The sequence below is a fragment of the Balaenoptera physalus genome (genome assembly GCF_965194825.1).
Source record: "Balaenoptera physalus genome assembly, chromosome: 11".
NCBI classification, from domain to species: Eukaryota; Metazoa; Chordata; class Mammalia; order Artiodactyla; family Balaenopteridae; genus Balaenoptera; species Balaenoptera physalus.
The window spans coordinates 26,035,495-26,048,876 of NC_138896.1; the positions used below are offsets into that span (position 1 = coordinate 26,035,495).

Genomic DNA, 13,382 nt, shown 5'->3' on the forward strand with positions numbered 1-13,382 from the left:
TCACTTTTTTTTTAGTGACTACAGATGCACACCACAAGGAACTGGCTTACTTGGGCAGTTAATTTCTCTCTGGAATTTCTCTTGCTTGAATGTCCATAATACATTGACTTCCGCAAAGAATTGATTTCCACACAAAATTCCCTGCTTGCCTTAAACCCTTCCCCACAAGCCGCCAGCTGCCTGCATACATATGTGGTTTCTGCTCACAAGTCGTTTGTAGCATACCCAACTGGAATGCAGAGAAAAAAGGACTGGAAAGTAATGTCATCTGACTGTTCAAGTGCTTCTTTTAAAAGAAAAGTGAGCCTTATTGGCTAACAGAAGACCGAAGTTGCAATATCCTGCCCAACTATAAATGCACTTGGAAAACATTTATATATGACCACCCAGATGCTCCAAAAATACTATTGACACCAGGGAAGATGATTCAACAAATCTGTTCATTCATTCAAAATACATGCTCTCTGAGCACCTGTATGGCCAAGGTGATGAATAAGGATGAAGTCCTTGAAATATATTCTGCATATGTTTGAATCTTTCCCTTCCTCGTGGAGTCATGGTAATGAATTAGCATCTCGTTGGTAATGAAATAGAGGTGTACGTCCAAGCGAGATGATCATTTCTAGCCTCTAGTGCACCTTTCTTTTTTTTTGGCTGTGCTGCGAGGCATGTGGGATCTTAGTGCCCTGACCAGGTATTGAACCCAAACCCCCTGCAGTGGAAGTGCAGAGACCTAACCACTGGACTGCCGGGGAAGTCCCAGTGCACCTTTCTTGTTGTTTGTATACTTGCAAAAAAGGTGGGTGTTTCAGAAGCCCCCATTCCCTAACCCTCAATTCTTATATACTCATGGCCTTTCTCGTGGCTCATGGGGGTGGTAGAGACACAGCCACTCAACGCCGGCTATGTGGAAGGTGGAGCTCCATATGTGCTTCCCCGAGGAAGGTTCCAGTTGTGTAATCATAACAGAATCAACAGCCATATTACTTGCTTGTGTTTCTATGAGGGCACTTGTATTTGGTGCTCTATTGGATGCTTGTATTTGCCAGCCCAGTGACAGTGATTATTCCAAAACTGAGGATCATAAGTGCATGTCTTGTTTTCTAGCACAAGGGAAGAATTGAGATAACTGATTCAATGCCAGTAAGTGTTCTTTGGGGGAGTGTCTAGTGGCAGATTTGGTTGTTTAAAAAGATATAAATACTCTCCCAGTAAAAACTGTCAAAGTATTCTTATTGTAATTAACCATGTTTTTATATTTAGGTTGGTCTTTCCATCAAAATTTGGAGATGGGATACTGGAAAGTGGGTATGGGTTATTTCAAGAACAAGTGAAGACTTTAGACTTTTTTTTTTTTTTTTTTTAACCATGTTTGTATTAACATTTGGGGCCTCTCACATTTGTGAGAGGCTGTCCTCTATATAACAGCATCCCTGGTCTCTATCCACTTAATACTAGTAAAACCCCTCTCCCTCTGAGTATGACAATGAAAACGGTCTCCAGAGATTTCCAGATGCTCTCTGGGGAACAATATCATCCCTGGCTGGCAACCACAGCTCCAGACTCTGCCACCCCAAGATAACTGGGGTCCTAGAGATGGCCCAGGTGTCCTGAAGTCATGTTAGCATCTTGAATAGTGATTCAGCTTCATATTCAATGATGTCCAAAAGTCACTTTTAGTATGTGGTAAGACATGTGATTGGAATTTTAAGTGGCCTCAGAAAATTGGAGAAATGCTTAGAATCCAAAAGAATGAAGTGCAGTAAAGAATGGGCCACTAGTGCAAAAAGAAAGAAGGCGTTCTGTAATGGAGTGAAAGAGGAGGCATGGCTGGTGGATTACAGATACCCAGGGTGAGAGAGCCTTCAGTGCCCACAGTGAACTACCGGCTGATGTTCAGGAAACGGTACCTGTGGTTGTGTCAGCAAGTGCTGGCTCCCCTGGGCAGGTCCCAGCTGCTGCCTGCTGGCCAGGCCTCCCGTCTCAGTGTCAAATCTGGCCCTCATTCATACTTCCCCAGAGGCTGATGGCCTCCAGGTGCTGGGGTACTGATTCCTTCTGTCACATAAGCCAGGAGTTGAGTATTGTTTGTTTTAAAACATCCTATTTCAGTTTTTCTTCCATATTGACTTTGCTCGCTTCTGTGTGCTTGTGCGTATGTGTGTGTGTTTGTGTGTGTGCACATGCGTGTGGAACATGTGGCACTCCCAGAGAGGAACAGACTTTTTAAAATCCCCTTCTGTAGGGAGTACTGCTATATAATGACTGCCAGTGGGTCACCCAGGTTCAGAGCGCTGCCTTTAATAATACCTGAAGTCCTTTCATTTAAGAATTAAAGCCAATAAAATATTAGTCTAGAGTGGCTGAAGCTATGGGATGAAATGAGTTTGCTAACCTAAGGATAAATAGAGAACAGCTATGATTCAAAGGGTGTGATTGCGGTCTTTGGTCTTAATCCTTACTCACAGTGTAGTATAATAAACTCCTCGAGCTCTCTAAAAGGCTGGGAGGAAGAGCTCTATCCTTGAGTGGGTCAGAACTTCCTCTTTCAGTTCTAACCCTTTTCTGTGTCTCATCCCAACGTGCATATCCCTTACCATCTGCATTGATATTAAATAACCATTGCAGATAATCTCGGTTTTTTTCTTCTGTTCAAAGGATCAGAGAGAACACTCTGTGGAGACTTGGCTTTAGGGACGACTTTGCTCCCGAGTATTTTTTACACACTAAAGAGGAGAGCTTGTATGAGGTGACACAAGTAAGCTTCTCACTGTGGAAATTTACAAGGATGTTTTAACATGAGATGCCAGCTATTGACGTGGACAAAGTACAGTCAAATTGAACTGCCTGGAGGAAGAGGAATGAGCATATATATATTTTTAGATTTACAATGTAGTGTTTAATTTCTGCTGTACATCACAGTGACTCAGTTACACATATGTATATTTTTCATATTCTTTTCCATTATGGTTTATCACAGGATATTGAATATAGTTTTCTGTGCTATACAGTAGGACCTTGTTGTTTATCCATTTTATGTATAATAGTTTGCATCAGCTAATCCCAGACTCCTAATCCTTCCCGCTCCCCCACCCCTTGGCAACCACAAGTGTGTTCTCTATGTCCGTGAGTCTGTTTCTGTTTCATAGATATGTTCATTTGTGTTGTATTTTAGATTCCACATATAAGTGATATCATATGGCGTTTGTCTTTCTCTGTCTGACTTACTTTACTTAGTATGATAATCTCTAGGTCCATCCATCCGTGCTGCTGCAAATGGCATTATTCCATTCTTTTCAATGGCTGAGTAATATTCCATTGTATGTATGTGTGTATATATATATCTATATATACACACACCACATCTTCTTTATTGGAATGAGCGTATTTTTGAACCAAGGTATATCAATACACCTTGGCAGGAAGTAAGTGAAAAAGCAGAATGAGCATATAGAAGAGTGTTTCTTTCCAGCAGCCTTATTGTAATGGGCTGACTATGATTTAACTATCCTTAATTTCCATAGGGAAACAGGGTGTGTGCTGCTGGCTATGGCTACTTTTTTCACCTTGTGACCAACCAAACATCGCAAGCTCCACTTCTCTCCTTTACCCGGAACAGTGCACATGCTTGTACGAGGTAACTTGGGGGAAGTTCATCTACATTTTGGGTGTAAGCCTTATGGTTTAACATTTTTTTGCACAACACTCACAGAGAGGGTTGTGTAATGCTTGGCATCCATGTGAGATTTGATGATGTGTCTGAGTGAGCATCTTGGATCATAAATTTGGTGGTGAAGGGAAGGGAAAGAGAGAGAGGTCAGTTGAAGGGGCATAGGACAGAGGGCACCTTTTGTGGCCAGAGGAGAATTCAATAGAGAGATGAATTAAACTCCCAACAGGCTGGGGGCACCTGGGAAGCCAGAGTGCCTGAGCTCAGGAGCTGAGTGGGGAGATGAAGTTTGGAGAAGAGGCTCTTTGCCTGTGACTTGCACACTGTGAGATGAGAGGGGCTCGTTCAAAGTCTTTGCTATTTAGAGGATAAGGCCATCTGCTAAGAGCAAGGACTGGGAAACATGGTGGGAACGTGGGAAAAATGTGAACTTCAGAATCAGTCAGGCCCCGATTCAAATCTGGACTTTGTCTGAGTAAACTGCCTTTTTTTTTTTTTTTAAAAAAAGAGTTAGATCCCTTATTTGTGAAATAGGGACATATCTCTAGTGAAATTTTCATGTGAAAATTAGAGATGACTTCTATAATGCACCTAAGAGAACATCTCGAATATGGTAGGAACTCAGTAATTGATATAAATAATTCTATTAAACAGTTTATTTATTTATTATTATTATTTTTTTGGCCATGCAGTGTGGCATGTGAGATCTTAGTTCCCCGACCAGGGATTGAACCCACACCCTCAACAGTGAAAGTATGGAGTCCTAACCACTGGACTGCCGGGGAATTCCTCGATATAAATAATTCTGATAATAGTTATGTTAATAATAGGGAAATAATACTGCAATGATGGGAAATGATAAGGAGAGTGGAATAAGGATTAAGCACCATTGCTCCGCCATGTTGAAGTGCCGGTTGAGGCGAGAATTAGTACATGTGTCATGAAATTATTATTAAGATTATGAAGTTTTTTTATCTAGCAGCTCTCAGCAGCCCTGGGATGTGAGGGGAGAAGGTATCCAAAATCCCACAGTGCTAAGGCATTTCAGGGAGAAGCACAAAAGCTGCAGGGATTACAGGGGCTGGTATCTGCTGTCTCAGCAAAGGGATGGATCTAGAAGGGACTGATGGAAGCGTGAGGCTCGTGTTATGAAGGGCTAGGCAGGGGTGTCCAGGCTCCCAGGAAGGGGATGGATCTAGAAGGGCTGAGAGAATGGAATGGGACCATGGCAATCTGTGTCTTGTTGAGATCCAGGAGCAGGTCACAGAGGGTGACAGAAAGGAAAGGCTGAGGGATAGGCAATGACAGTCAGAGAGAAGGCTCGCAGGTCTCCTCTTTACTCTCCCTTATTCAGTACCTTTAGTTTTATATTTTCCAATGAGAAAAAGTGAGACATTTGGAATGCAGAAATTGGCTGAATTTCACTCTTTATCTTTCTTCCTAGGTGTGGCCTCTTTGTATACCCTAAGTTTCAGCCAACTTGGGATAATGGCACTGGTCCCACCCTGTTCCAAAATTTCACGGTTTGGGGAAGTGCAGGTGGTGCCCAAGTACGTTTCTTTAGCTTTTTGTTCTTGTGGTGATTTATTGTGTATCTCTGCTTAAAGGGGGATGATTTGCTGCTGGGAGAGCATTGCGATATTCTCACAGCTTTAAGGAGCCAACAGCATCATAGGTGTGTGTGAAATAGTTGTCGAATGAACAGATTCCTAGTCAGTAAGCCAAGGTTAGTTCATTGCCTGTCTGGCGATTTTCCAGCAACTCTAATAGGGAACAACAGAATCGTAGAGATTTGCAACCAAGAAAGATCATAGGGGTCATCTGTTCTTCCCCTCACATGCCTATTTAGAGAGAAAAAAATTAAGGTTCAGAAAGTAAAGGGATTTGCCAAAGGTCACACAGTTTGTTAGCAGCAAAACCAGGTGCAGAATCCAGACTCCAAAAGTTGTGCATTTGATACCCTAATATCCTGACTAGTACATGTTTCAGTTGTAAGGAAAAGTGCTGTTCATCACTGAAACACAAAAATTCCAGCTCAAGGGGGCATTCTTACCTTCATCAATGAGCCAAATTTTCTCCTATTTTCCTTGAAAGGAAACAATGTTCATGTTATCCATTTAATTTTCATTATTTCAGTGATGTCTTATAAGAAAGCTTTGTATGTTCACTATTACCAGCACCATATAAAAATTATCCAGGGTCACTATTTGGTGCTACACAGAGAAAATTACATACATTTGGTCTCTGCCACGTAGAAATAAGGAGCCTAAGATACACAGATGAAGATATATATCTATAGGGCATTCAGGAAATAGAATAAAAACATATAATTGAGTCACAGTAAGAAAGTTAGGCATTTATTTCACATATCCAACATAAGGAGAACTATTTGGGAAAGTCCCAAAATACAAAATTGGGTTAGCTAACAGGAAGAATCCCTATTGTATTAAGTATTTTCTTCTCATTAAATTTGATGAAGTACTTTGTTTCCCATAAGCATTATAAATATAGAGGTGACAGATCCCTCTTTTGCAGGGAAGCAATTCGTGCCTTGCAGAAGGGCTGATGCCTGTAATTAGGTCACAACGGTTGTCAAGTTATCAGTTCAGATCATACCTATTTTGTTTACATAAACGTGTCTTCAAAGATCTATCATTTTATAAAAGCTGTCAGCGCATACATAGTGGGAAATGCAAGCTATTCAGTTCTTGAAAATTCAAGCACAAAGACTGATCGACAAGTAGAAGCACCATACTGTGATAAATCAAGGCTTCCTTGGCCTTAATTTATAGGAAACTCCCACTTTAAGGTACGAATGTAAGCATGACCCTATTTAGTAAACAGAGGCAACTGTGTAAGGTTAACTGGTAGTCCTAACGGCACCCTAATTTTCAGGGTGGTTGAGCTGAGGCCTAGGAAAAGTTAAATGTCTTGCCCAAGATCACATAATTAGTTAATATGAGTGCTAGGTAAAAACCAAGGGCTCTGTCCCCCAAGCTAGTGTGATTCAACTCTAACAAGCTCATTTTGTTAATACTTGATCCTTGTTTGGGGCCACTAGCCCAAGCTGTCATCATTATATATGCATATAACATATTTTGAGTCTGTAGTCATGCTGAATTACTTATTTCATATTTACAATTTTCTGACAATATTAGTAAACGTATACAACACCAAGGAAAATGTTCAGTACTGGAGTTCTTGGATGCTCTGTTTTTCTCCGTTAATTTTGTGTTACTTGACAGTTGCAAGTTTACTTTAGGTAAACGAAGAATTCACATTGACCTTTTTAATGCATCAATTGTTAGGAGGAGAAATGAAAAGTACAGAGGGGATGTTACCAAAGGGGACTAGTTAGTGCTGACCTCACGGCAACTTTGGGATGCCCGCACAGATATTGATGGACAAAAGCTGCTTAAATATGGTATAGCATGCTTATTTATACTTCATCAATAATTAAAGAAGCTACAGGAAGTCTGCAAGAAAACCCGAGCCTCAGACCTTTGACATAATATATGCTGTTGTTTTATAGATTTTTAGAAGTAGCAATCTTCACCTGAAAAACTTCCGGGTTTATGCATGCAGAGATTTTGGAATTGACATCTTGGAAAGTGATGCAAATACTTCAGTTACTGACAGCTTATTACTTGCTCATTTTGCCCCCAAGGTAAGTGCCTTTGTGTGATTCTTTTATGTTGTCCATCAAAACAGAATCGCATGTGTTGGGTCCCCTGGTAATCCAGGATATGTAATTTAAATAGCATTCTTTAGTAAATCTTGTATTTAATTGGTCAAATTTGGAGGAGCTTTTGATTTGTAACAGTGGTGATGTTTATCATAAAATTCAAATATACACAAGATTTCCATGTTATGTGTCCATGTACATCACAAAAGCCCTGAGTGGTTCACAGAACTCTTATTTGTTTGTGATTTAGCATAATTGTCCATACAATTCAATAATAAGCCTAATAATTTTAGGGTCATTTACTCTAACTTCACAAGGATTATGAGGTGATTCCATATCGTCTTTGTGCATCTGTGGTTTGCCAAGTTTCGACATCAACATTTTGTTCATAGGGTTCTTACTCTGTTTAGGGTCCCTGCCCCAGAAAAAAAGGTGATATAATTTATATTGTTTGCTTAATATGCTAAGGTTTCTTATGTGATTCCCTAATACTTGCCTCAGTGTGGGTTTCTACATGATAAACATCAACCTATAGATGACTTTCCTGCCACTGCATGGCCAGGGGCCCAGAATGTAGGTGAGCCTTAGAGGACTTCCTGGATAAGAAGTACTAGTTCTCAAGGGAAGTCCATGGCTGCCATTGGCTTCAGACCTATAATGGGTCCCCCAAGTTCTTTTTCTTGAAGGAGTTACATGAATATTAGTGTCCCATTGTCAGAATAATCATAGATGGAAGGGACCTAGAATACTTCTGGGGACCAAGGAAAGAGCATTCTCTTTAGTTTGCTCCTGAATGCTTTGATCAACTGATATTTAAATGATAATTATTGACTTTCGTACTTCCCTTGACTATTTCATAGCTATAGATACAAACATTAAGAGTAAAAAAATCATTTTCTTACTAAGCTACATTTTCCTACATTTAATTCTCCAACTTCCTTCATTACTTCTCTTCTGAACCATTCTTTTCAGGAGGGAAATACCTGCCAGTTTTTCCTTTTCTCTGAAAGGATTACCACCTTGAGAGATTATTTTTCTTTTCAGGTTGCATAGTTTTCAAGAGAGCATGGGACCCAGATTTAGATTCTGTGACACCGGTTGACCCAGGCCCTTAAATTTCTCCAAAATGACCATAGAGAAGATGCTAAAAACAAAATGCCCATCAAGCTGAGGAAATAACTGTCCTGGCAAATTAATGTCACAACATCCTAACTGATGCTAAATAGACATCATAATTAATGGGAGAGTGACATAAATTAAGAGATAGATTATGACAAAAGGGTGCTTATCATGAGATAACAAAAAATAATCTCACCCCTGGGGTGTGATTCACCAGCAAGGTAATGCAACTGAGGACTTCTTAGTCTCCTAACAAGTAAGTGCAGAACCAAAGTCCCTGGATGGAAAATGTTAAACAGCTTGTTCTAGGAAAGGTCTAGATCTTGGTCAGGCATCCAAATCATAAAACCATGCAACTTTAGAGGTAAATATTACCTAAGAGTTGGTCTAGTTAGAACTCCTGAATTTACAGGTAAAGAAATGGAGGCATTGGGAAGTCAAATGATAGCCCCAAATCATTCCCAGTATTGTGGAGCTAGGACCACCTGGATATCTTCCCACGCCTGGTCTAATACTCGTTTAATTACATCTGGAAAATGGCTTTGGCAATAAGCATTTATTAGTGCCTACTCCAGTATTCTCTGAAGTGCTTGTCATTGAAGGTTGGTCCCAAGAGAGGCTCTGAGACAAGAAAGATTCTTAGGTTAATTATATACAGAATATGCTGTTTACCATCCCTCCCAGCCCCTGAAATTCACATTGCATAGTAACACTTTAAAGTCTTCACAAAGTTCTAGAGTTAAAAACAAACAAGAAAAATATCTATGAATCTTTAGTTAACACAACATTGCTCAGATATATTTGGGAACCACTTTATTGCTGTATAAAACTGTGTTAATTGTTTTTTTAAAAAAAGGAGGATGCCAAACCTCTCTGTGGTTGTGGACATCTGATTTTAGCCTCTTTCTTTCAAACCTGCCATTTCTTCAGGAATTAAAATTTTCAGAGAATTTGGCTTAACTATTCTTAGACCTTCCACCCACGTATAATTGGTGACACACAATTATCAGTGAGTTTTTTAAAATTTATTTTTATTAAAAAAAATTTTTTTTAACATCTTTATTGGAGTATAATTGCTTTACAATGTTGTGTTAGTTTCTGCTATCAGTGAGTCTTATTCTAAAACAAACACTAGTTTCTGGAAGAAAACTAAGTTTTCTCTGGAAGAAAAAAAGGATTTTTTTTCCTTTAGGCATATTTGTGTATGCCTCATACCCAACATTACCTTGTAACTGAGATGGGTAGAATAATTTCCAGTGAGGATGGCTTTATTATGCAAGAGAAAGAGGCGTGCTAACCATCACTATACATGCTCGTTTGGTTGTGTGGTTTTGTTTGTTGTGCGGTCCTAGCCTTCCATCTAATTAGCACCCCTTTTCACACTCTTCAAGATGTCCCGATTTGGATGTAAACTATGGTCATCCTACTTTTGGAAGTAACTGTAGGATGGTTGCCTTTTTGTTGTTATTGTAATTAATTCAAGCAGAGGGTACTACTTAAAAAAAAGTCTTATTCAGACAGATGCTGTTGGGGATGCTTCATTCTTTTTCCTATTTGTCTCAGGGTTACTCCTCATCTTCACTTGTGGATTTCTCTTCCCCAGTTTAGACCTTTCATCTTTTTGTTTGTCTAAATTCTATCTTAAGGCCCCTTCTTTTCTCCATATACTTGCTCTCCCTGGGAGAAATCTCATTTTCTCTAGTGGTTTCAGTTACCATCTGCATGCTGATGTCTCCCACATATTTGCATTTATTTCCACCATCTTATTTCGTGTTTTCAGTTTGCAACCCGTTTTCTATGTTTCTTTTTTTTTTTTAATCAATTGCACATTTTAAAAATAATTAATTAATTAATTAATTAATTTTTGGCTGTGTTGGGTCTTCGTTTCTGTGTGAGGGCTTTCTCTAGTTTCGGCAAGTGGGGGCCACTCTTCATCGCGGTGCGCGGGCCTCTCACTATCGCGGCCTCTCTTGCTGCGGAGCACAGGCTCCAGACGCACAGGCTCAGTAATTGTGGCTCACGGGCCTAGTCACTCCGCGGCATGTGGGATCTTCCCAGACCAGGGCTCGAACCCGTGTTCCCTGCATTGGCAGGCAGATTCTCAACCACTGCGTCACCAGGGAAGCCTCTATGTTTCTTTTTTTCTACTTTGGGAACTTGATTTGTCCTGCCTTGAATAATATCTTTTTTATATTTACTCATTCGAACGTTATTCATTCTGTTATGATTGTTCACGTTGGACCTAAACTTGTGACACACCTGCTCGTCTTCACAAAGTCTTAATTACATTGGCACTTAATTACATGAGCCATGCAAGGACCTTAAACTTCTCTAACTTCTTTGTTCACCCTCCTGTCTTATACGTTACTTTTCTCTAGTATTGTCCCACCTTTTAAAACAAATTGTTTCATGGAAATATAACGTTTACGGGGAAAAGTGCACAAATCACAAGTGAAGAGCTCAATGAATTTTTATAAAGCAAAAACCACGTGCATACCACCCAGATCTAGAAATAGCACATCACCAATTCCTCTGAAACCCCTTCATGCCTGCTCCCAGTTAACCCAACCCCCAGCCCCCACGCCAAAGGGGAACCATTATTCACACTTCTCAGACATAGGTTAATTTCAAATCTGTTTTTGAACTTTATATAAATGGAATCATAAATCGTGTAACTCTTCTGTGCCTGGCTTCTTTGGCATAACATTATGTCTGTGAGATTCATCCATGTTTTTTTTTTTTTCATCCATGTTTTTATATGTGGCAATCATTTATTCTTCCCATTGTTACATAGTATTCCATTTTATGGACTCTATCACAATTTTTTAAAGCTATGTTGCTGTTGATGCACATTTGCTTGTTTCCAGTTTTAGGTTATTACAGAGAAAGATGTTATGAACAATCTTCTATATGTCTCTTGGTGTTCCCAAGCATGCATTTCTGTTGAACATGTGCCAGATTGTAAAATTGCTGGCTCAGAGTATATCCCTTCAGCTTTAGTGGCCGATGCCAAATGACAAACAACAATTACAAGTATTTAAACTTGTACCAGCAGTGTGAGAAACGGGTTTCATAGCTAGGTCTTGGAATTTCTCTTGACCAACATTCTGGAGATTTTCTTCATGTCTCTGTAGTATTGGAACTCTTGTTCCTGATTCCCCTGTCTCCCTCCTTTCTGATTTAATTCTCATTTTATTAGCCTGCAGTAACTTTCTTAACTAACCGGAGGTCTATGGAAGTTAAAGATTTTGACCTACAAATGGAGACCCCCTTTTTGGAAGGTTGTGGCTATAGACTGCTAGGTTGGAGTTCATTTTGCCTTGACATTTTGAAGGCAATTCTTCATTGTCTCCTAGCTTCTAGTCTTGAGGTTAAAGAGTTTTTAGATACTTGGTGCAAACCATTATGTATATATAGGATGGATAAACAACAAGGTCTTACTGTATAGACAGAGAACTATATTCAATATCCTGTGATAAACCATAATGGAAAATAATTTAAAAAACCATATATATATATACTGAATCACTTTGCAAAAAGAAAAGAGTTTTTAGATACTCAGATTCTAGGTCTTTTGTATGTAACCTATTAGTTTTTCCTCTTTGGAGATTTTTAGGGTCTCACCCTTGTCCCTGGTATTTTGCAATTTCAATATGGTGTACCTTGCTGTGTGGCTTTTTCTTCTAACCACTGTATTAGGCTCTGGACCTGACTTTTCACTGTGGAAAATCATATCCTTTCCTTCTGGGAAGTTTTCTTCACTTATTTCTTTGATACTTATCTCCTATATATTTTCCTTTTTCTTGAAATTATTATTATTTGGATATTGGCTCTCTAAATTACTTATCTAATATTCTTAATTTTCTCTCTGATTTCCCACTGCCCCACTGCCTTTTTATCCTACTTTCTAAGATATTTCATTTTTTTCTATTGAATTTATTATTACTGCTCTCCTGTTTTTGTTCTTTTTTTCTTTTCTGAAAAAAAGAACAAAAACAGGAGAGCAGTAATAATAAATTCCTTCCTTTTTAGGCTTCTTGTTTCATGCACATGATATTCTTATTTCTCTGATGTTATTAATGATAGTGTTTAAGTTTTCTTCTGATTTCTATACTGGCTTTGTCTCCACTGGGTTTCTTTTCTTCTGTTTGTTTCTTTTTATCACTGTCTTCCATGCTGGAGACCTTTGACAATTTCTGGTGATCCTCAGACAGACAATTATCTGTAGCATTGGAACAGTGAAGCACTAACAGCTTGATTAGATGGAGTCTGTTGAAGAGATTTTGTGGAAAATCCTGGAAGCAGTTTTTGTTTCTTTTTAGACTTTTTACTATTTATTTTTATATTAACATACAGTAAAATGGACTTTTTTGATGTACAGTTCTATAAATTTTAACATATGTGTAGATTTCTGTAACTACCAACGCCACAATCAAGATACAGAACAGTTGCATCAGCCTGAAAAAACCTCCCTCTGACTCCGTTTCTGTAGCCACATCCTCTTCTCATGTCTAACCCCTCGGAGGTCACTATGTATTCTCTGTCATTATAGTTTTTTCTTTTCAACAATCATATAAATGGAATAAGATAGTATGTAACCTTTTGAGACTGGCTTCTTTCGTTCCCAAATCCTTTGGTATTTATCTAACTTGTATTTTATTCCTTGTTATTGTGGGGCAGTATTCCACTATAGGGATCTACCACAGGTTTACCTACTCATTTGTTGAAGGACATTTGAGTTGTTTCCAGATTTGGTGATTGACTACAAAGAAAACTGTTTTAACCACTTGTGTAAGGGTTTTATATGAACATAAGTTTTCATTTCTCTAAGGTAAACACTTAGGAGTTGAGTTGTTAGGTCAATGATAAGAGTATGTTTAATTTTGTAAGAAAGTGCCAAACTACTTT

At 39.0% G+C, this 13,382-nt stretch overlaps 1 protein-coding gene across 18 annotated transcripts in view; it reads left to right on the forward strand.

Moving 5' to 3' along the window:
* The window catches only part of PKHD1 (PKHD1 ciliary IPT domain containing fibrocystin/polyductin), a 439,380-nt gene that overhangs the window by 197,940 nt on the left and 228,058 nt on the right, over window positions 1-13,382 (forward strand). For all 18 annotated transcript variants that reach the window (XM_082411613.1, XM_082411609.1, XM_082411612.1 and 15 more), the window contains 3 exons: window positions 3,525-3,637; window positions 5,115-5,220; window positions 7,203-7,337. In XM_082411613.1, the coding sequence (XP_082267739.1) occupies window positions 3,525-3,637; window positions 5,115-5,220; window positions 7,203-7,337 (354 nt within the window). The remainder of the gene's footprint in view (window positions 1-3,524; window positions 3,638-5,114; window positions 5,221-7,202; window positions 7,338-13,382) is intronic.